This window comes from Ovis canadensis, chromosome 17 (assembly GCF_042477335.2).
Source record: "Ovis canadensis isolate MfBH-ARS-UI-01 breed Bighorn chromosome 17, ARS-UI_OviCan_v2, whole genome shotgun sequence".
Classification (NCBI taxonomy): Eukaryota; Metazoa; Chordata; class Mammalia; order Artiodactyla; family Bovidae; genus Ovis; species Ovis canadensis.
This window is the reverse complement of record NC_091261.1, coordinates 22962780-22985845: the sequence shown is the minus strand read 5'-3', so window position 1 is coordinate 22985845 and position 23066 is coordinate 22962780. Positions and strand designations below refer to the sequence as shown.

The 23066-nt window shown below is 42.6% G+C and overlaps 1 protein-coding gene across 4 annotated transcripts in view; it reads left to right on the top strand.

The window, feature by feature from the left end:
- Positions 1 to 22841, top strand: part of MMAA (metabolism of cobalamin associated A) — a 32387-nt gene extending 9546 nt beyond the window's left edge. For 3 of the 4 annotated variants that reach the window (XM_069556761.1, XM_069556762.1, XM_069556763.1), the window contains exons 2-7: positions 6003 to 6506; positions 9408 to 9530; positions 15275 to 15445; positions 19338 to 19423; positions 21318 to 21467; positions 22493 to 22841. In XM_069556761.1, the coding sequence (XP_069412862.1) occupies positions 6062 to 6506; positions 9408 to 9530; positions 15275 to 15445; positions 19338 to 19423; positions 21318 to 21467; positions 22493 to 22780 (1263 nt within the window). In that variant the 5' untranslated portion in view covers positions 6003 to 6061 and the 3' untranslated portion in view covers positions 22781 to 22841. Of the gene's footprint in view, positions 1 to 6002; positions 6507 to 7411; positions 8302 to 9407; positions 9531 to 15274; positions 15446 to 19337; positions 19424 to 21317; positions 21468 to 22492 lie in introns of those variants that run through there. The other variant, XM_069556764.1, reaches the window with a different exon arrangement.
- Positions 22842 to 23066: the final 225 nt, after the last annotated feature.

Genomic DNA, 23066 nt, shown 5'->3' with positions numbered 1-23066 from the left:
TGCAGTCCAAGGGACTCTCAAGAGTCTTCTCCAACACCGCAGTTCAAAAGCATCAATTCTTCGGCTCTCAGCTTTCTTTATACTCCAACTCTCACGTCCATCCATGACCACTGGAAAAACCAAAGCTTTGACTAGACAGACCTTTGTTGGAAAAGTAATGTCTCTGCTTTTTAATATGCTATCTAGGTTGGTCATATCTTTCCTTCCAAGGAGCAAACATTTTTTAATTTCATGGCTGCAGTCACCATCTGCAGTGATTTTGGAGCCCCACAAAAAAAAAGTCTGTCACTGTTAACATTGTTTCCCCATCTATTTGCCATGAAGTGATGGGACCAGATGCCATGATCTTAGTTTTCTGAATGTTGAGGTTTAAGCCAACTTTTTCACTCCCCTCTTTCACTTTCATCAAGAGGCTTTTTAGTTCCTCTTCACTTTCTGCCATAAGGGTGGTGTCATCTGCATATCTGAGGTGATTGATATTTCTCCCGGCAATCTTGATTCCAGCTTGTGCTTCTTCCAGCCCAGCGTTTCTCATGATGTACTCTGCATATAAGCTAAATAAGCATGGTGACAATATACAGCCTTGACATACTCCTTTTCCTATTTGGAACCAGTCTGTTGTTCCATGTCCAGTTCTAACTGTTGCTTCCTGACCTGCATATAGGTTTCTCAAGAGGCAGGTCAGGTGGTCTGGTATGCCCATCTCTTTCAGAATTTTCCACAGTTTATTGTGATCCACACAGTCAAAGGCTTTGGCATAGTCAATAAAGCAGAAATAGATGTTTTTCTCGAACTCTCTTGCTTTTTCCATGATCCAGCAGATGTTGGCAATTTGATCTCTGGTTCCTCGGCCTTTTCTAAAACCAGTGAACATCTGGAAGTTCATGGTTCACGTATTGCTGAAGCCTGGCTTGGAGAATTTTGAGCATTACTTTACTAGCATGTGAGATGAGTGCAATTGTGTGGTAGCTTAAGCATTCTTTGGCATTGCCTTTCTTTGGGATTGGAATGAAAACTGATCTTTTCCAGTCCTGTGGCCACTGCTGAGTTTTCCAAATTTGCTGGCATATTGAGTGCAACACGTTCACAGCATCATCTTTCAGGATTGGAAACAGCTCCACTGGAATTCCATCACCTCCACTAGCTTTGTTCATAGTGATTCTTTCTAAGGCCCACTTGACTTCACATTCCAGGATGTCTGGCTCTAGGTGAGTGATCACACCATCATGATTATCTTGGTCATGAAGATCTTTTTTGTACAGTTCTTCTGTGTATTCTTGCCACCTCTTCTTAATATCTTCTGCTTTTGTTAGCTCCATACCATTTCTGTCCTTTATCGAGCCCATCTTTGCATGAAATGTTCCCTTGGTATCTCTAATTTTCTTGAAGAGATCTCTAGTCTTTCCTATTTTGTTGTTTTCCTCTATTTCTTTGCACTGATCACTGAAGAAGGCTTTCTTATCTCTCCTTGCTATTCTTTGGAACTCTGCATTCAGATGCTTATATCTTTCCTTTTCTCCTTTGCTTTTTGCTTTTCTTCTTTTCACAGCTATTTGTAAGGCCTCCTCAGACAGCCATTTTGCTTTTTTGCATTTCTTTTCCATGAGGATGGTCTTGATCCCTGTCTCCTGTACAGTGTCACAAACCTCATTCCATAGTTCATCAGGCACTCTGTCTATCAGATCTAGTCCCTAAAATCTATTTCTCACTTCCACTGTATAATCATAGGGATTTGATTTAGGTCATCCCTGAATGGTCTAGTGGTTTTCCCTACTTTCTTCAATTTAAGTCTGAATTTGGCAATAAGGAGTTCATGATCTGAACCGCAGTCAGCTCCCAGTTTTGTTTTTGCTGTCTGTAAAGAGCTTCTCCATCTTTGGCTGCAAAGAATATAATCAGTCTGATTTCGGTGTTGACCATCTGGTGATGTCCATGTGTAGAGTCTTCTCTTGTGTTGTTGGAAGAGGGTGTTTGCATTCTCTTGGCAAAACTCTATTAGCCTTTGCCCTGCTTCATTCTGTATTCCAAGGCCAAATTTGCCTGTTACTCCAGGTGTTTCTTGACTTCCTACTTTTGCATTCCAGTCCCCTATAATGAAAAGGACATCTTTTTTGGGTGTTAGTTCTAAAAGGTCTTGTAGGTCTTCATAGAACCATTCAACTTCAGCTTTTTCAGCATTACTGGTTGGGGCATAGGCTTGGATCACTGTGATGTTGAATGGTTTGCCTTGGAAATGAACAGAGATCATTCATTTTTGAGATTGCATCCAAGTACTGCATTTCGGACTCTTCTGTTGACCATGATGGCTACTCCATTTCTTCTGAGGGATTCCTGCCCACACTAATAGATATAATGGTCATCTGAGTTAAATTCACCCATTCCAGTCCATTTTAGTTCGCTGATTCCTAGAATGTTGACGTTCACCCTTGCCATCTCCTGTTTGACCACTTCCAGTTTGCCTTGATTCATGGACCTAACATTCCAGGTTCTTATGCAGTATTGCTCTTTACAGCATTGGACCTTAGTTCTATCACCAGTCACGTCCACAACTGGCTATTGTTTTTGCTTTGGCTCCATCCCTTCATTCTTTCTGGAGTTATTTCTCCACTGATCTCCTGTAGCTTATTGGGCACCTACCGACCTGGAGAGTTCCTTTTTCAGTATCCTATCATTTTGCCTTTTCATACTGTTCATGGGGTTCTCAAGGCAAGAATACTGAAGTGGTTTGCCATTCCCTTCTCCAGTGGACCACATTGTGTCAGACCTCTCCACCATGACCCGCCCGTCTTGGGTGGCCCCACAGGACATGGCTTAGGTTCATTGAGTTAGACAAGGCTGTGGTCCATGTGATTAGATTGACTAGTTTTCTGTGATTATGGTTTCAGTGTGTCTGCCCTCTGATGCCCTCTTGCAACACCTACCATCTTACTTGGGTTTCTCTTACCTTGGATGTGGGGTAACTCTTCACGGCTGCTCCAGCAAAGTGCAGGCACTGCTCCTTACCTTGGATAAGGTTGCCCCTCCTGACCTTGAATGTGGAGTAGCTCCTCTTGGCCCTCCTGCGCCCGGGCAGCACTAGTTCCATATATTGGGTTGGCCAGGAAGGTCATTCACGTGTTCCTGTAACAGCCTGAAAAACCCAAACAAACTTTTTGGCCAACCCAATACATATGCCCAGTGTCTGCTTCTTTGAGTTCCTCAGTCGTCTCTGATGTGGTAGAGGCCAAGCTCAGCCTCTGTAAGTACGTCCTCAGCCTGGAAGGCCTGCCTCGTCCTTCTGCAGCTTTATTTAACCTTTCACACCCAGGCCCGCCATTGACTCCTCGGTGACTTTGAACCTTCTCCTGCCCCAGGAAAGTTCTTTTCCATGACCTTGTCTGTTCTCACAGTCCATTGCTCTTTCTCTGAACACAGTGTTTGAAGTACTATGAGCTGTTGAAGTGCTGGGTTTAGACCATTTAGGGTAAGATAATGAGGCAGTCCACCAAAGGAGGTGTAATGGAGTGAATGTTGGTCTCCAAAATGATTTGTCCATGTCCTAATCTCTGGAACTGGAGAATGTGATTGTCTTTGGAAAAAGGATCTTTGCAGATATAATTAAGTTGAAGACCTTGGGATGAGACCATCTTGGATTATCTGAATGGGCCCAATTCAGTGACAAATACCCACACAGAAGAGAGACACAAAGAGTAGGCCATGTGAAGAAGGAGGCAGATATTGGAGTCTTAACTATGAGCTAAGGAGCCCCTGATGCCCCAGGAAGCTGGGAGGAGCAGGGAAGAGTCTCCGTCTAGAGCCTTCAGAGGGAGCGATGTCCTCCTAGCATTTTGGTCTCCGACTTCCCACCTCCAGAACCATGAGACGATAGGTTTCTGTGGGTTTAATCCACTGAGTTTACAGTTACTTGTTACAGCAGCCTTCGGGTGCTAATATAGAAGTTTATAGTACGGTGACTGGAGCATAATAAAATATCATTGTCACCACCATCGAAAACATTATCATCACTGTTATTCTTGTAACCTGGCATGGGGCGTGGACGGTAGTACTGCTCAGAAGATCGCCTTGCCTGTGCATGTCCAGTTTGCTGGTAGTGATAGTGGTGTGGATGAGAAGTGTGTTTAACGTCTCGAAGAGAGCTTCCAAAAGAGAGTCCCTCTTAACTGTTTTTGTTTTAAATGTCTCTTTGTGTATTTCTTCACAATTTACCCTTTGTGAAGGGTAGTAGTGGATGTTTTGAACTTTTGGATACATTTTTACACATTTTAAATTAAATTGTACTTTTAGAATAAGACTAATAGAAAAATGATGAGCCGTTATAGTTCTAACAATAAAAAAATCTTAAAATGTTTCTTTTTTCTCCTAATAAAACTGTTATTTAGTTAAAATTAATTTTCTGCTGGCCTTGGAATATAATTTAGAGAGGTACTTTAGGGCAATAAAGTAATTTATTTCATTGTGCTACATGGTACTTGAAAACCAAAAATTTAAAATACTCATGAATGCAGACTTAAGTATTATATGTCATTTGCCTGACATACTTTTTACTAAAGTTTTATAAGTTGGCATCTCAAGAATAAAAGCTAATTAAGTTTATTAAGCTAATAAAGTTTATTAAGCTTACTCTGTGCTAGGCACTGTCCCCAGCTGTCTATATGAATTAACTCGTTTTGTTCTCACAGCTTTCCTAGTCCTTGATCTGTTCTCTTAACTCGAGAGGAAGCTGAGGCACACAGTGGTTAAGTGGCTTGCCCAAGGTCGTTGTTGCTCAAGTGGCAGAGATGCCGAGGGGCCGTGGCCCATAGCCTCTGCACTCTCCTGACTCTCAGTGGGCCCAGTGAGCCTTCACTGTCTAATACAGTCTGAAGCAGAATACCAGTACATCTAAGTAAAGCACCCTGTCCGGTTCAATAGTTGTTCAGACTTCAGTGTGCTTACCCACAGAGATTCTAATTCTTAGGGCTGGGGTATGTAGTTTTCATAAGCACCCAAGTGGTTCTTTCCATACTTTGAGCATCCCCACACTGGATCGGGTTCCAGAAAGCCCGCAGTTCATTTCCCGCAAAGGCTTGTGGCGGTGGTTGTGGTGGTCTCTGTGGAATGTCAGACCGTCCCTGGCGTCTGTCTGTGTTCCAGGTGAGTCTGTTGAATGCGTGCTGTGCTGCGCTCCGTCGCTCAGTTGTGTCCCACTCCTTGCGACCCCATGGACTGTGGCCCACCAGGCTTCCCTGGCCATGGGATTCTCCAGGCACAAGCACTGGCGTGGGCTGCCATGCCCTCCTTCAGGGGATCTTCCCACCCCAGCGACTGAATCCACATCTCCTGCATTGCAGGTGGATCCTTCATCATCTCAGCCACCAGGGAAGCCTCAATACTGGAGTGGGCAGCCTGTCCCTTCTCCAGGGCATCTTCCCAACCCAAGAATCGAACCAGGGTCTCCTGCATTGCAGGTGGATTCTCTACCAGCTGCGCTACCAGGGAAGCCCGTTGAATATGTACATGGATCTAAACTTATACCTCAACGCCTGTATTACTAGGCACTTTGCTTTTGGGGAGATGAATAAAAAAGGGATTTTTTTTTTAACCTATTGAATGAGTTTCAAAATAAGGTATATTCAATCTGAGGAAATTGTTATGATAAATAAAAGGTTTGCAGACAGAAGAAAATAACCATTATATAAAGTTTCTATCCTAATAGGTTGTGGGTTTTGGGGGGAGAGGGGGTCAGTTTGGTTTTTGTTTAAAAGAAAAGTTTAATGTGCTGTGCACTTCACAGCAGAGCAACAGTTTCATGGTTTGGGTGACTCTGAATATTAACTCTGGACAAGGTGGGAGTCTTCACTCTTAAGTTTGGAAAGAAACTTTTATGCCTTTGTACTATCAAAATCCGTGATTCTGTGTGTTTTGGAATCTAGGGAGGACACTAAGCTTGCCACTTCACCACTTTAATATCATAGTTGGATGTTGAATTGGTGAAATACGTTTGTTTTTTTTTCCTCTCTTAGGGAGTCACAAATCACACTGAACCAAAAACCATCCAGCGTTTTCTTCAATTACAAGCACAATGAATATTCCCATGCTGCTCCAGCGTCCTCACCAGCACTTCCTAAAAGGCCTTTTGAGAACACCTTTCCGACATTACCGCTTCATCTTTCACCCAAGTCCTCACCTCGGATCTGGAGTCCTGTGTGCTCAGCTGCTCAGTTCTCCTGGACTCCATTGGGCAAAGTGGATGCTGCCGTCGAATGGTTTAACAAGAAAATTATGTTTGCAGACAACCTTAGAGGAACACACAGAAGGACTTTCTGATAAAGAACAAAGACTGGTGGATAAGCTCTATGCTGGTTTAATCCAAGGCCAAAGGGCCTGTTTAGCAGAGGCCATAACTCTTGTAGAATCAACACACAGCAGGAAAAAGGAGTTAGCTCAGGTGCTTCTTCAGAAAGTATTAGCCCACAACAGAGAACAAGAAAAATTAAATAAAGGAAAACCACTAGCATTTCGAGTGGGTCAGTCTTTTTTTTTTTTTTTCTTCAGTACATATTTTTCAAAATTCTCTTCTTTTAAAATAAGTCTAAATAGCTTATGATTTAAAGGGGATTTTTTTTTTTCCTTGCAGAAGTTTGGAATGACTTTTAGAGGCCTTTTCTTTGCAAACATTAGTCTTGTTATATTGGTGTGGAGGGAAAATGCCATGGCCATTTGAACCAAGGCTCTGTATTTTAAGTGAATAATATGAGATTTCTATTTTGGCAGAGACCTTGCTATGGATTTCCCTAGTGGCTCAGATGGTAAAGCATCTGCCTCCAATGCAGGAGACCCAGGTTCAGTCCCTGGGTTGGGAAGATTCCCTGGAGAAGGGAATGGGAACCTACTCCAGTATTGTTGCCTGGAGAAATCCATGGACAGAGGAGCCTGGCGGGCTATGGTCCGTGGGGTCTCAAGAGTTGGACGTGACTGAGCGACTAACACTTCCTTTGCTGTGGCTTCCAGAGTAGAAACAGGTGTAGGAAGAAGTGTCCACTGGTTTCGTCCCTTCTCTCAGCAGAATTTCTGCTTAATAGTCTAAAGTGAATTCCTTGTGGTTGGGATTATATCAACCATAATTGTCCTTATCACATTTCGAAATTATGCTTCTTAGGTGTTTCATTAGTCTTTCTCCAGGCCAGTTTCACTTCTGTCAGATACTTTTTTATTAAGAGTTTCGGAAATGGCTCTAAGCATAGTCATCTCAATACCCAAATGTATTTTAAAGGTGACTCTTATGTTCATATACTATCTAAAATGTTCACTTGATCTCGTGAACAGTTGACCTGTTTCTGTAATTGCAAATAAGCTTGTTATATTTTCAAAATCGTGGAGTCTAGAACAATGCAGATGTGTTTGACCAGAAGGAATTAAGCAGGTCAGTTTTGGGTAGGATGCGTGCTTTTCATGATGGCAGACTTAAGTGATTCCAACCAACCCTCCCACTTAAAACAAGTAGAAGTGGTGGACAAAGTGCAGAACGTTTTTGAGGAGTGAGTAAATATGCTTTAAAATGGATTGGCATTACATTATACTCATATCTCAGTTTATTTGCAGTATAGAGCCTAAAACCTAGATTTTGGGGATAATGTTGCCAGAATACTTTAAAGATAATTTCAAAAAGAGCCCACCAACTGCTGTTTGTACTAGTCCACATTTTTCCTACATCTTATTCTTCTGCCCTCACTGAGAGGTGTCTCTTTTTGAAGGTACTACACTGGATGTTAATAATCATTATGTATTGTAGACAGATAAAATAGCAAACTCCCATAGAGAAATTCCGGTTATGATCAAGTGTTTACTTATTGGCTGTAGAGAATCTTTGAAGAGAAAATGTCCAGAAATACCTAGAGTTAACGAGCAACTCACACCTAACTGTTGTTGTTCAGTTGCTCAGTCGTGTCTGACTCTTTGGAACCCCATGGACTGTAGCACACCAGGCGTCTCCATCCTTCACCGTCTCCTGGAGTCTGCTCAAACTCACGTCCATTGGATCGGTCATGCCATCCAACCATCTCATCCTCTGTCACCCCTTTCTCCTCCTGCCACAACCTTTCCCAGTATCAGGGTCTTTTCCGATGAGTTGGCCCTTTGCATCAGGTGGCCAGAGTATTGGAACTTCAGCTTCAGCATCAGTCCTTCCAATGAGTATTCAGGGTTGGTTTCCCTTAGGATTGACTGGTTTGATCTCCTTGCTGTCCGAGGGACCCTCAAGAGTCTTCTCCAGCACCACAGTTCGAAAGCATCAATTTTTCTATCTGGACCTTTGTTGGCAAAGTAATGTCTCTGCTTTTTAATATGCTGTCTAGGCTTGTTATAGCTTTTCTTCCAAGGAACAAGCATCTTTTAATTTCATGGAAATTTACAGCACTCTTCTGGTTCTTCCTTCTTGATCTTATGAGGCCAGATAAACCTGGGTCTTTGTTGCAGTTGTTTTATCACCAGCATAAATTAAAGCAACAAATGTTTATTCAGCACCCATTAAGACAGAGACCTGCCCTCAAAATTATGGTATGGAGCCAAGCATACCATATGCCATGCATACTTTTGAGTGTAGTTACAATTAAGTCCTTATGTTTTATAGTTTTTATTGAACATAGTTATATATCTCTCTTGACACCATGTGCTGTTCTAAACATATTGCAAAATTAACTCATCTAATCCTCACAATAACCTAAAGGTGCTCTTACATCCATTTTATGGCACAGAATACTCAGCGTACAAAATGATTAAGTGACTTGCCCAAGATTACACATCTCATGAGAGGCAAGGCTAGAAACAGAACGGGCCAACTGGCTGCAGAGTTTGTGTTTTCACCTTCTAAGCTCTATGGACCCTCCAAATAGGGGTATTTCTCTCTTCATATAGTTTTTTCCCCAGGATTCAGTTTATATTATTTCTTTGAATTATGGGTGAGATGAAAAATTATCTTTCATAAATAGAAAGTTAGTTTCTCAGTTACTGGGAATTTCTGGAGTAAAGAGTTGTTTTTCAAATGGGAACATGGCATTGGGGTGGGTGGAATAATTGCTGATCGTGGTGAGAGGTGGGCAGATACTGTAGAAATTGAGCACAGTAACAACATAGGAAATGAAATCAGCCCCCAAAGATCTACATTCTAGTAAAAAAGAAAATCACATTTAGTAATTGTTACAAGTGAATCTGGTGAAAGTATGGAACTCAGAATCATTTCCTCTGTGTACCCCTGTTACTCAGGGAGTAGATAAATAGGTAGATTTTCATTTACTGCTTTAGGAAATGTTAAACTGAATTAATGGTGGTTTTAATAAATTAGGAGAAATGGAAGCCTAAGATTTTAGTCTAATGAAACTTATTGTGCTGATTTCATTTTATTTCATTAAATTACAAACTCTCCACTGTAGGATTGTCTGGGCCTCCTGGTGCTGGAAAATCAACCTTTATAGAATATTTTGGAAAAATGCTCACTGAGAGAGGACACAAATTATCTGTGCTGGCTGTGGACCCTTCTTCTTGCACTAGTGGTGGTGAGTATCACAGGTTCTTTATAAACTGCACAGCAGGGGCGTGGGCCCTTCTTGTACTAGTGGTGGTGAGTATCACTGGTTTCTTTGTAAATTGCAGAGCAGGGGCTCCTGGGGCCAGCTCTCTGTTACAGTTTAGAGGCAAATTGAACCAGATTTGAGTTTGGTATCAGTGAAGTAGAGAGTTCAGGGGGCAAGGTGGAGACTGAGGGAAATGGTTTGGGTCGTCGGGTTTTCCAGAGGAAGTTAGCTTCCAGGTCCCCCAGGAGTAAGCTGGGTGCGTAGAGAGCTAGGGGAACAGTGCCAGAAGTTGAAGATAAGCAAAAGCCAATGTCAGTGCTTTCTCTGTCACACCTGGGGCTCAGCCCCTTTTCCCTCCTGTTGGCTTTCCTGCCTGCTTCAACCCCTGCGAAGTACAGAAAATGACGTCTCGCTCACTCATTTCCTCATATTGTTGTAACTTCTTTTAAGCTTAAAGAAAAAAAATCTTCATGCCCTATCTAACCTGTCACCTGTTTCTACTACTTTGTCAGTTACACAGAAAGCTCTTAGAAGGACCTTGTGATATACTGCGGTTCCCCACGGCAGTTAGCCCAGTACGCTGCACATGGTGCTGGGCAATTACTTACTGATTGGAGGTCATGCAGTCACTCAAAGCTTAATTTGCAGCTCATCAGAGGTAAAATGGATAAACTTAGTTCCCAAAAGGGTCATTTAAGGGAAACATAAAGCATGCTGTATAAATACTCAGGAAAGCTTTTTCTTCCCTTCTCTTTATGATTTAAGCATCTCACATGCAATTACTCATTTAACAAGTATTTTAGCACATACAGCGAGACCCTGTGCAAAGGACATGCTGTGTTATTTAATGGTGAATAAGACACAGTCCTCTTGGCCTTGTGGAACTTTATATCTTGTGAGGAAAATAGGTGCACACAGGCCATTACAGGGTAATGCGTGTTGTGAAGGGGGAAATTCAGCATGCTTTGTGGAAGGGTGGTTTTATATCCTGTGGGTTTAATGCTAAAAAAAATAAAGATATCATCATCATATTTTAGGGGCTTTAGATCAGCAGACAGGTAGATAGCAATTCCTATTACCACCCATTGAGAAATTTAGCTGGTAACATTCACAGTTTTTGATTCACTATAATGAAAAGGTTAACCATAAAATAAAATTCATACTTGCAGAGTTCAAGATTAAATCCATGTCAGTGCATTATCTTTTTTTATAGTCTAAGAACTTTGTTAAAGGTAAGTACTAGCAGGTGTAAAGTATTAATAAGGTATAAAGAATTTATTTACAGTGGTCTTTATTTCCATATAGGTGCAAAGGCTTTTCTCCTCACCTTCATAAATACTCTATCATACTTCGAATAGCAAAAGAAAGCAGTAGCTTGAGATGGAAGTAGCAGAAATGGTGACATAAGATAATCTGACTGGGACTTCCCTGGTGGTCCCGTGGTGAAGACTCTGCACTTTCATTTCCAGGGGCACAGGTTCAATCCCTGGTTGGGGAGCTAAGAGCTCAAATGCTGCGTAGTGCAGCCAAAAAAGTAAATAAAAATTTAAAAATAAATATCTTTTTAAAAAAGGTAGTCTAATTAAAGCTGCATAGCCGTGTGTTTTTTTACTTTTCTCAAACCAAAAATGATCACCTTTTCAGGTGAAAATACATAGACTTTGAAAGAAAAAACTACATAAAGATAAACAGGACACTCCAGTCTTACCTTATCATCGCAACAGTACATAAACATTTGAAAATAGCATTCCATTGAATGATCTCTGTTCGTCTCCAAGGCAAACCATTCAGTATCACGGTAATCCAAGTCTGTGCCCCAACCAGCAACGCTGAAGAAGCTGAAGTTGAACAGTTCTATGAAGACCTACAAGACCTTTTAGAACTAACACCCAAAAAAGATGTCCTTTTCATTATAGGGGACTGGAATGCAAAAGTAGGAAGTCAAGAAACACCTGGAGTAACAGGCAAATTTGGCCTTGGAATGCGGAATGAAGCAGGGCAAAGGCTGATAAAGTTTTGCCAAGAAAATGCACTGGTCATAGCAAACACCCTCTTCCAACAACACAAGAGAAGGCTCTACACATGGACATCACCAGATGGTCAACACTGAAATCAGATTGACTATATTCTTTGCAGCCAAATATGGAGAAGCTCTATACAGTCAGCAAAAACAAGACCAGGAGCTGACTGTGGCTCAGATCATGAACTCCTTATTACCAAATTCAGACTTAAGTTGAAGAAAAGTAGGGAAAACTGCTAGACCATTCAGGTATGACCTAAATCAAATCCCTTATGATTATACAGTGGAAGTGAGAAATAGATTTAAGGGCCTAGATCTCATAGATAGAGTACCTGATGAACTATGGAATGAGGTTCTTGACATTATACAGGAGACAGGGATCAAGACCATCTCCATGGAAAAGAAATGCAAAAAAGCAAAATGGCTATCTGGGGATGCCTTACAAATAGCTGTGAAAAGGAGAAAAGCAAAAAGCAAAGGAGAAAAGGAAAGATATAAGCATCTGAATGCAGAGTTCCAAAGAATAGTAAGAAGAGATAAGAAAGCCACCTTCAGCGATCAATGCAAAGAAATAGAGGATAAGAACAGAATGGGAAAGACTAGAGATCTCTTCAAGAAAATTAGAGATACCAAGGGAACATTTCATGCAAAGATGGGGTCGATAAAGGACAGAAATGGTATGGACCTAACAGAAGCAGAAGATATTAAGAAGAGGGGGCAAGAATACACAGAAGAACTATACAAAAAAGATCTTCATGACCCAGATAATCACAATGGTGTGATCACTCACCTAGAGCCAGACATCCTGGAATGTGAAGTCAAGTGGGCCTTAGCAAGTGGGCCTTAGTATCACTACGAACAAAGCTAGTGGAGGTGATGGAATTCCAGTTGAGCTATTTCAAATCCTGAAAGATAATATTGTGAACTTGCTGCACTCAATATGCCAGCAAATTTGGAAAACTCAGCAGTGGCCACAGGACTGGAAAAGATCAGCTTTCATTCCAATCCCAAAGAAAGGCAGTGCCAAAGAATGCTCAAACTACTGCACAATTGCACTCATCTCACATGCTAGCAAAGTAATGCTCAAAATTCTCCAAGCTGGGCTTCAGCAATATATGAACCATGAACTTCCAGATGTTCAAGCTGGTTTTAGAAAAGGCCGAGGAACCAGAGATCAAATTGCCAACATCTGCTGGATCATGGAAAAAGCAAGAGAGTTCGAGAAAAACATCTATTTCTGCTTTATTGACTATGCCAAAGCCTCTGACTGTGTGGATCACAATAAACTGGAAAATTCTGAAAGAGATGGGCATACCAGACCACCTGACCTGCCTCTTGAGAAATCTGTATGCAGGTCAGGAAGCAACAGTTAGAATTGCACATGGAACAACAGACTGGTTCCAAATAGGAAAAGGAGTGCATCAAGGCTGTATACTGTCACCCTGCTTATTTAACTTCTATGCAGAGTACATCATGAGAAACGCTGAACTGGAAGAAACACAGGCTGGAATCAAGATTGCCAGGAGAAATATCAATAACCTCAGATATGCAGATGACACCACCCTTATGGCAGAAAGTGAAGAGGAACTAAAAAGCCTCTTGATGAAAGTGAAAGAGGGGAGTGAAAAAGTTGGCTTAAAGCTCAACATTCAGAAAACGAAGATCGTGGCCTCCGGTCCCATCACTTCATGGGACATAGATGGGGAAACAGTGGAAACAGTGTTAGAGTTTATTTTTCTGGGCTCCAAAATCACTGCAGATGATGACTGCAGCCATGAAATTAAAAGACGCTTACTCCTTGGAAGAAAAGTTATGACCAACCTAGATAGCATATTGAAAAGCAGAGACATTACTTTGTGGACTAAGGTCCGTCTAGTCAAGGCTATGGTTTTTCCAGTGGTCATGTATGGATGTGAGAGTTGGACTGTGAAGAAGGCTGAGTGCTGAAGAATTGATTCTTTTGAACTGTGGTGTTGGAGAAGACTGTTGAGAGTCCCTTGGACTGCAAGGAGATCCAACCAGTCCATTCTGAAGGAGATCAGCCCTGGGATTTCTTTGGAAGGAATGATGCGAAAGCTGAAACTCCAGTACTTTGGCCACCTGATGTGAAGAGTTGACTCATTGGAAAAGACTTTGATGCTGGGAAGTACTAGGGGCAGGAGGAGAAGGGGACGACAGAGGATGAGATGTCTGGATGGCATCACTGAGTCGATGGACACCAGTCTGAGTGAATTCCGGGAGTTGGTGATGGACAGGGAGGCCTGGCGTGCTGCAATTTATGGGGTTGCAAAGAGTCAGACATGACTGAGCAACTGAACTGAACTGAAGTTTGAGAAGCTATTGTCAACCCTTATTGTATTTTGAAATCACAGGCCCCCTGCAGTGGAAGTTTGGAGACCTCCCTAAGGGCCTGCAGTCAACAGTTTTGGATTTACTGACAGACAGCTATATGGGACAGTAATTCCATAAATGTTTAGTTTGGTGTGTAGGGAATCTATAGGATAATAATTTAAAGTGTAGCTTTGGCAGATTGTTGACTTACACAGAGATGATTTCACCCAGAAAACTACCTTAGAATATTTTATGTACAGTAAATATGGTAGTTGAGCTCTGTCGTAGGTATATCCTCTAGAATTAGAACCTATGAGAATTTGAACTTGGACTCATCAGGGAAAAGATCATCTCTTTAAGGAACGCCTTAGTGTTTAGCATCAGCCTTGGAAAAGTCAGCTGTTAAGCTGAAATTAAAATTCAGGTTAGCACAGCACCCACCCCCTTCAGATGTTATGTGCTTAGTTGTTCAGTTGTGTCTGACTCTTTTCGACCCCATGGACGGTAGCCCGCCAGGCTCCTCTGTCCATGGAGTTCTCCAGGCACGGATACTAGAGTTGGTTGCCATTAGCTTCTCCAGGGGATCTTCCTGACCCAGGGATCAAACTCGGGAAATGTTACTATGTACTAACAAAAAGAAGATACAAGGTAATCTCACTCGTTCTAGAGCTCTCAGTCTATTAGAATTTGCAGGTACTGATGTTTGCCAAAATACCTGCAAGTAAGCCCTGAAACAGCACCGGTTCTGTTCAATAGGTATTGCATTAATTGCCTACCATGAACAAGCATTAGGTGTACAGAATATGTAAGAAATGAGCCTACAGACAACAAACACAGATTAAAGCAGTTTCTCTTTAAATGGCCCTCTATGTTGTGGGCAGTTGTTAAGGACATTCTATGTTGTGGACAGTTGTCCTGCACACTGAAGGATGTTCGGCAGTATCCTTGGTCTCTTCCTGCCAGATACCAGGACACCCAACCCCCCAGGTGTGACAAGTGCACATATCTCTAGATACTGATAAACACGTTAAGATGACAGTAAAGAAACCACGCCAGCTGAAATGGAAGCTTGGTTTGGGGATTAGTAGAAGCTGAATTGGACAAGCAATTAGGTGGCAATCTCAGGGCCTCCAGTGCAGGGCTGAAGAATCTAGATTTGAACCGCTAGTCAGTGAGCCATTTGAGGGGCTGGAAATGTTAAACAGGTTGATTTGGTATCATTACAATACACTGTGTTGGAAGAAAGTTTTATAGTATGAGATATAGTTTGAGATTTTGGGAGAAATGTCCTAAAGCATTTCCCCTAAGAATTGGCTGATTGATCACTGGCCCTTATAGGTATTCTGTGATTGTAAAATGTAACTGTGTGTTTCAGGATCACTCTTAGGTGACAAAACCCGAATGACTGAGTTATCTAGAGATATGAATGCATACATCAGGCCGTCTCCAACTAGAGGCACTTTAGGAGGTGTGACGAGGACCACAAATGAAGCTATTCTTCTGTGTGAAGGAGGCGGATATGACGTCATTCTTGTTGAAACTGTGGGTGAGTGTTTTCTATTTCATAACAATAAAGTGCCAGAGGTCCAGCCCCGGTGGATCCAGGGTGATTCGAAGGTGGGGACAGAGTTGGCATCCTTGGAAATAACTTATTTAATTACAGATAGAGAGGGATTAGAAAATTAGCAGAGAAAAGAGGCTGAATAACTTGGTTTACATGGAATACCAATCACCACCTACGTAGGCCGCAGGCGTCTTCCCGTTCTCCTGAAAGAGAGGAGGCACTGAGGCCCCCCCGGTCCGATCTTAAGAAGCCTAGGCAAAATTAGTAGGCTTGGTGGGTACCCATGCACCAGATGGGAATTCGGCCAGAAAAACGGAGAGCAAGAAAGAAGCGACATGGGGGAATCAGTCTTTGCGGAAACTGGTCCCATTTCTTTATTTTTGGGTTTGCTTATATACCTTTTGTTACACATAGGGATGAATACAGAGTCACGTGGGGGTCAGCAGTCCTGACCTTTATCAAAATCAGGTGCTTCACATAAATGTATTAAAAAAAAGGTCTTAGGGGTTTTACATCATGTTCTGGCCATGAGACCTGCTGACATTTTATGACCCTTTCTTTATGATAACCAAAAAACTTATTTTTTCCAAGGGTGTTTTTTCTTAAACCAGGTAAAACCCTCCAAATAAAGTTGCATTCCTATAGGGTGAGGGTGTAGTGAGTTACAGTCAAGAAAGGAATTTATTTAATCCAAGGTTAACATGATTAATCTTAAAGGTTAATACTTACTTCTCCTATATGCTTAAAGGTTAATACTTATTTCTCCTATATGCTAGTTATATTCATTATAAGGGCAGGGAATATGGAGATTTAGCAGCAAACATCAGCCCAACAAATGAAAATCCTTTCACCAGTGCTCCCCTTAAGATCTATTTGGTCTTAAGATAGTGATAAAGTTACATTTTTACATAGCAAGGACACAGTGATTTATAACAAAGTACAATGATCTATTACAAAAGAGAAAATTCATTAACTCAAAAAGTCTAGTATTGTTAACCTTAAAAACTACTATATTTCCTTTTCTATATTCCAAATACATTGATTAATATATTCCCAGGTACCTAAGGATATGGAGGCCTGGCGGCAATCATTGACTCAACAATGAGAAAAGCCCTATGCTAATTAAGACTCTCAAAATAATCCCAAACTTTCTGTGCTGTTTATGGTTGAGAGGTAGTAAACAGGATAATCCTGTCACACAAGCTAGTTTGCCAGCAGAGAGGTTTGACCTGAGACACCCTTGTCACACCCAGGGCAGGGAATTAGCAGCAATTATTGGCACAACAAATGAAAAAACCCTTCACCAATATAATTCCTAACCAACCCACTATACTGACAATTTCCAACTTACCAAAGGAATTTGCCTTTAGTAAGTCTAAAACATCTCGTGCCTCTCAGGTTGGGAGGCTGTAAACAATCACACGTGGCCGGACGAACCTATACAGGCGGGCTAGATGACCTTCAGAGGAGTCCGTAAGCTGAAACACTCTTGTCACGCCCAGGAATTTTTATTGACTTGGAGCTGCACGTTTACTCCTTCTCCGAGAGAACCGGTGGAGAACAGCCCCCATAAAGTTAGAGGTGTAGGTGAGAGCATGAAACAGTAAAGTAGGTAGACTGTGGTTTTGGGGGTGGATGCTCGGGAACAGGGGGTTTCCTGAGGCTTGATCACGCCTTTGCGAATGCCAAGCCTCCTTCCTCATGACCTTTGCCATGGGCGGAGTTCCTCACGCAATAAAGCACTATTATAATGGACGTTCTATAGAGATGAGTGACAACTAATTTCATTTTGTTCATTCAACAGATACTTACTAAAGAGATAATTAAATATAAGCTATCTCAGACTCTCTAGGAGATACGAGTATGTAGGCTATAATCCTTTTTCGTTATTGTTCAGTGACTAAGTTGTGTCCAGCGCTTTGCAACCCCATAGACTTCAGCCTGCCAGACTCCTCTGTCTTCCACTGTCTCCCATACTTTGCTCAAACTCATGTCTGTTGAGTCAGTGGTGCTATCTAACCGTCTCATCCTGTGCCACCTTCAGTCTTTCCCGGCATCAGGGTCTTTTCCAGTGAGTCGGCTCTTCGCGTCAGGTAGCTAAAGTATTAGAGATTCAGCTTCAGCATCAGTCCTTCTAATGAATCTTCATGGTTGATGTCCTTTAGGATTAATTGGTTTGATCTCCTTGTAGTCCAGGGGACTCTTCAAGAGTCTTCTCTAGCACCACAATTCTTCGGTGCTCAGCCTTCTGGATGGTCCAACTCCCAGCATCCATACATGACTACTGGAAAAACTGTAGCTTTGACTATATGGACCTTTGCTGGCAAAGTGATGTCTCTGCTTTTTAATACACTGTCTAGGTTTGTCACAGCTTTCCTTTCAAGGACCAAGTGTCTTTTAATTTCATGGCTGCAGTCACCATCTGCAGTGATTTTGGAGCCCAAGAAAAGAAAATCTGTCACTGCTTCCATTTTTTCCCCTATTTACCTGAAGTGATGGGATTGGATTCCGTGGTCTTAGTCTTTTGATTGTTGAGTTTCAAGCCAACTTTTTCACTTTCTGCTTTCACCCTCATTAAGAGGCTGTTCAGTTTTTCTTCACTTTCTGCCACTAGAATGGTATCATCTGCATATCTGAAGTTGTTAATATTTCTCCCGGCAATCTTGATTCCTGCTTGTGATTCATCCAGTCTGGCAAAGGATAAGCCTTATATCTGTGTAGTAATGACACGAGGTGGTATGTTTTCAGTGCCCATAGGAGAACTGTCAGCATTAGGATGACCTGTGGAAACACTACTTTACACCCAATTTGGGAATTCCATGGTGGTCCAGTGGTTAGGACTCAGTGCCTTCACGTCCATGGCCCTGTTTCAGTTGCTGGTCAGGGAACTAAGATCCCACAAGCCTTGTGGCATGGCCAAAAAAAAAACCCAAACAACCAAACAAAAAACATAACACCCCATTTTCTTAAGGCAGTCATATGTCTACAATATGTTTTCATTAAGAAAGCTAATGTACTTGGGCACATCATGTTTTATCTTTATATCCCTAGGACATAGTTGTACCCAGTGAATATACTGAAAAGGAAAAACTGAGAACCTCACATTCCTATGGAGAGACAGTCTGTTGTATTACTGTGTGATCAGCGTTTGTGACACAGCCTCGCTCAGATTTAGGGGATCAGGGAAGACTTTGGAGACGAGGTGACAGAGGAACTCAGTTTTAAAGGGAGAATTAGAGTTGAGTAACAGAGGGGCTAGAGGGCCTTCCACCGAGAATCAGAGCAGTGAATGCGCATGGCCCCGTTGGGGGGCACTGCAGTTTGGGAAACAGGAAGGAAGCTGCATTGAGGGCCATCGCTTTTCCTGGACCGCGAGGAAGAAGGCGCTGGCGTTGGAGCCCATGACCCTCTGGCGGCGCCCGTCCACACCGTCAAGGGATTTCTCTGGGAGAGACGCAGACAGTAGCACTGATCCATGGTGGGGTTTGCAGGGCTGATAGAAGGGTGAGGAGGCAAGAAAGCTGCCCTGTGGACAGGCCTGGTCTAAGCTTAGAATCAAACACTCCGGCTGTCCACCCACAGAAGGGAAGCCGAGAAGGAGCATTGCGAGCGAGGAGGAAGCGCAGGTCTCCACGTTCCCTGTTCAGAGACTGAGCCGGTGGGAGTGGGGGCGGGGGCGAGGTGGGGAGGACAGCTTTGCTCATCAGGTGAGGCAGCGGCCTTTAATACATTGTTCAGGGTGTTTAAAGTGGGATCAGGTTGAGCATGTGATGCTGAGTGATTCCTGAACTGGAATGGAAGCAATGCTCAGGGTAGTCGAGAAAGTCAGATTTTTGTGACTGTTTTAGTAGACAGTTGTGACTTAAAATTTCAGGTGTGGGACAGTCGGAGTTTGCTGTCACTGACATGGTTGACATGTTCATTTTACTACTGCCACCAGCGGGAGGAGATGAGTTACAGGTAATTATTTTGATTTTTTCAGCACCCCCTGCCAAACACAAAGTATACATCTCTGAAAGTACAAGTTCCCAATGTTGTGATTTTTTGTCAATTAAGTTGATATTAGTGTAGGGGAAGAAATATCATTCACATTGGCTAAAATACCTAAGGCAGGCAAACTCTGCATTTTTTTTTCCCCGACTTACAGTTGTAGAACTTATGACCTTGAGCTAATCATACAGCTCAGACTTTCCACCTGCAATGTGCGAGTGTGCCAGTTTAGCAGTAGCTCCAGCCAAGAGACTGTTCCATGGTGTTTTGTGCTATAGTCGGTTGAAATACTCCGCATGAGAGATGCCTTTGGTTTTAAACTGGGATCCCACTAATATGGTTTGTGTATTGTAGAATAGAGTTCCTCCTCTGGCCTGCAATGCCTGTCTGGAATTGACTCCCTGAGTTAGCACAGCCTTCACAGAGTGGGGGCCCCACCCTTCACAAGACTGGCTTCACTCCAGACTCCAGCAGCAAGCCTGGGGTTCCCACGCCCCCCATGCCTCTGACTGGCTGCAAAGGTGGGGGTTTACACTGCCCCTCGGGTTCAGTAGTTCACTGGAAGGATTCACAGATCAGGAAAGCACTGTGTCGCCAGTAAGAGTTTTATTATAAAGGAGACAAATCAAGACCAGCCAAATGAAGAGACACAGAGAGACAGGTCTGGAAGGGTCACAGCCTCAAAGGTTCTGTGTCCTCAGGACACATTTACTTCTTGGCACACTTATGTGTATCACCAGCCATGGAGTTCTCCTGCGCTTCAGTGCCGGTCGTTTTTGTTGGGGTTTTATTATGGAGGTGTGATTGACCAAATTGCCATCCGTGTGAGGAAACTCAATCTGCAGCCGCCACCCCCCAAAGGCCATCAGGCTGCTCTCACGTGGCTCAAAGCCCCTGCCCCTTAATCATGTGGGTGACTTTCCGGTGCGGTCAGCCCCCATTCCGAATATCTCTTTGCATAAACTCAGGCACCGTTCTGGGCACTCACTGTGAATAATGGAGTCGCTCCTGTCACTCAGGAGACGACAAGGCTCTAGAGGTTACCTCCCAGGAACCTTGGACAAAGACCAGCTGTTGCTGCTGCTGTTGTTCAGTTGCTAAGTCACGTCCTGCTCTTTGTGATCCCGTGGACTGTAGCCTACCAGGCTCCTCTGTCCTCCACTAAATTCTTTATTCTGAAAAACTAGTGACATCAGACTCCGGTTGCTGCAGTTTAGAAACATTAGTAGAATTTAATCATTGAAAGTTATGTTTTAAAATGCTTGAAAAGGAGTTTTAATCTTAGATAGCAAAATATTCATTTTCCACATAAGGTTTGGCCTTAGGATTTTTCTAGTGTTTTCATACAGTGTAATTTAAATCAAGAGATTGAGACATTTTTAGCCATCAGGTTATTTTTTCCTCAGATGCAAATAGAAAAAAAAAAAAGCTGCATCTATTTAAGGGAAACTTCAAAGACTTTGTTTCTGGAAATGCATATGTTAGTGACAGGGTGTTTTCTTTAGAAGCACCTGAATGATGATGATTTTGCTTCCTGCAGGGTGAGCTCTGGGAGAAGTGGAATCCATCATGAGACCGTGTGAACTGTCACTCAATCACATTGTGTCTGAATGATGCATTTACTCTAATTCTGAATGTATTCCAGCATGTTAGTCTCCAAGTTTGAAAGAGATAGTACAAATGACTTTCATAATCCTGAGACGTGATGCTTTTGAGTAAATTCCATCAAATAATTGTGATTCCTAGTAGAAGGTGCAGAGACAGTTACATACTTGACTTTCAAAACCCTAGCGTGAACTGGTGTCCCATGTTTTCTAGCATTAAATATTTGGGATAAGTCACTTTCCTCTCTTTTTCTCACGAGGGCATCAAAAGAGGAATAGTAGAGATGGCAGATCTGGTGGCTATCACCAAATCCGACGGAGACTTGATCGTGCCAGCTCGAAGGATACAAGCAGAGTATGTGAGTGCGCTGAAATTACTGCGCAGGCGTTCAGGAGTCTGGAGACCAAAGGTTAGCTTGCGTTCCGTTCTGCATTTTTCTCCCCAAGTAGACTGTGTGCATCAGAAGAGAGGATGTAAGTCCCAAGCTAGACATACAGTCAATCTTTGCTTGAATGTGAGATCACAGTTTTAAAACTTATGACAAAGCCAGAGCCCATAGTTATGATTTTAAATATAGTCCGTCAACCACCAAATGTCAAAAACTGGATGTGAGGTGATAGATTAGATTGCTTAATGCTGGGCTGGAGCTATTTGGAAGTGATGGCAAATCCATTCTGAAAAGATCCACCCTTAAGATTATGGCGCAATTAATGACTTAATTATCTATATTAGAGTTTGAGTAAGAGAGAGAAGTCTTTTGGTATGGTAACTTTCCTTCCCATTATATTTGTTGGGTGATGTTTTTAGTAAGGAAAAAAAAATCCAGTGGTAAGTGATTCAGTGATATTGATGGGTACACTTTATCTGTAGAAGGACACCTTGTTATTAAAGAATCAGCTGTCTTCGCTATGAGAACGATGGTGACGTCTCTTGCTGTTGGCTCCCAGCATCCTGTCTTTTTTGCTGTGTCTGAAGCCACCTTGTCTGTGTGGGCACTGATGCTCAGGTCATAGCACCTGCCAAATCATGCTGTTTGACGGAACAGTGCTGTGTTCTCAACTCGGTTTCATTGTATGGCACGCAGGCCTCAAGGAAACCTGCGTAGCATTGCCCATCTCATCCCAGTGACCCTCCCACAGTTCACTTCTGTGACCTTTAAAGACCGTGCAAGCAATCCTTGGTCAAAATAAACCTCTGAGCTAAAAATTTGACCTAGAGTCCGTGTCTGATTTCTGCTTTGCACTTAGTAATCTTAGTAAGTTATCTTAGCATATTTCTCAGTGTATTTACTTTGACACAGTGATAAAAGATCTCATTTTTGTCACTTAGCTCTTTCCACAGACTGTAAATATTAATTGGCAAATGCCAGCATCCCCACGAAAGGGTTTTCTATCATTGTGAATATAATAATTCTGGTTCTTCCCTTTTCAACAGGTAATTCGTATTTCTGCCCGAAGTGGAGAGGGAATCACTGAAATGTGGGATAAAATGAAAGAATTCCAGGAGGTGATGCTTGTCAGTGGGGAGCTGGCCGCCAAGCGACAGAAGCAGCAGAAGGTCTGGATGTGGAACCTCATTCAGGAGAACGTCATAGAGCATTTCAGGACCCACCCTGCAGTCCGGGAACAGATTCCTCTTCTGGAAAAGAGGGTTCTAAGTGGGGCCCTGTCCCCAGGACTAGCAGCAGACCTGTTGTTGAAAGCTTTTAAAAGCAGACACTAATGAAGTGCCGCCTACACAGTGATTTTAATATATCTTTTAATAAAGTATTTTAATATTAAAAGTCACCCGTGTGCTTGTCTTTCCAGTAATTCTCTCGTGGTGCCCCTCGGCCTCCTTATTTGTGAACTGTGCTTGGAAAGTCGAAGAGCATTAGACGCAGATGTCAAAGGTCAGGCGGTCAGCAGCATTTGCAAGGTACATGTTGTGTGTTCCTCAGCTCCACCTCTTCCTGTTCTTATACCCTGACACGGTGGCCTGTAGGATGGTGTCTCTCAGCAGTCACAAG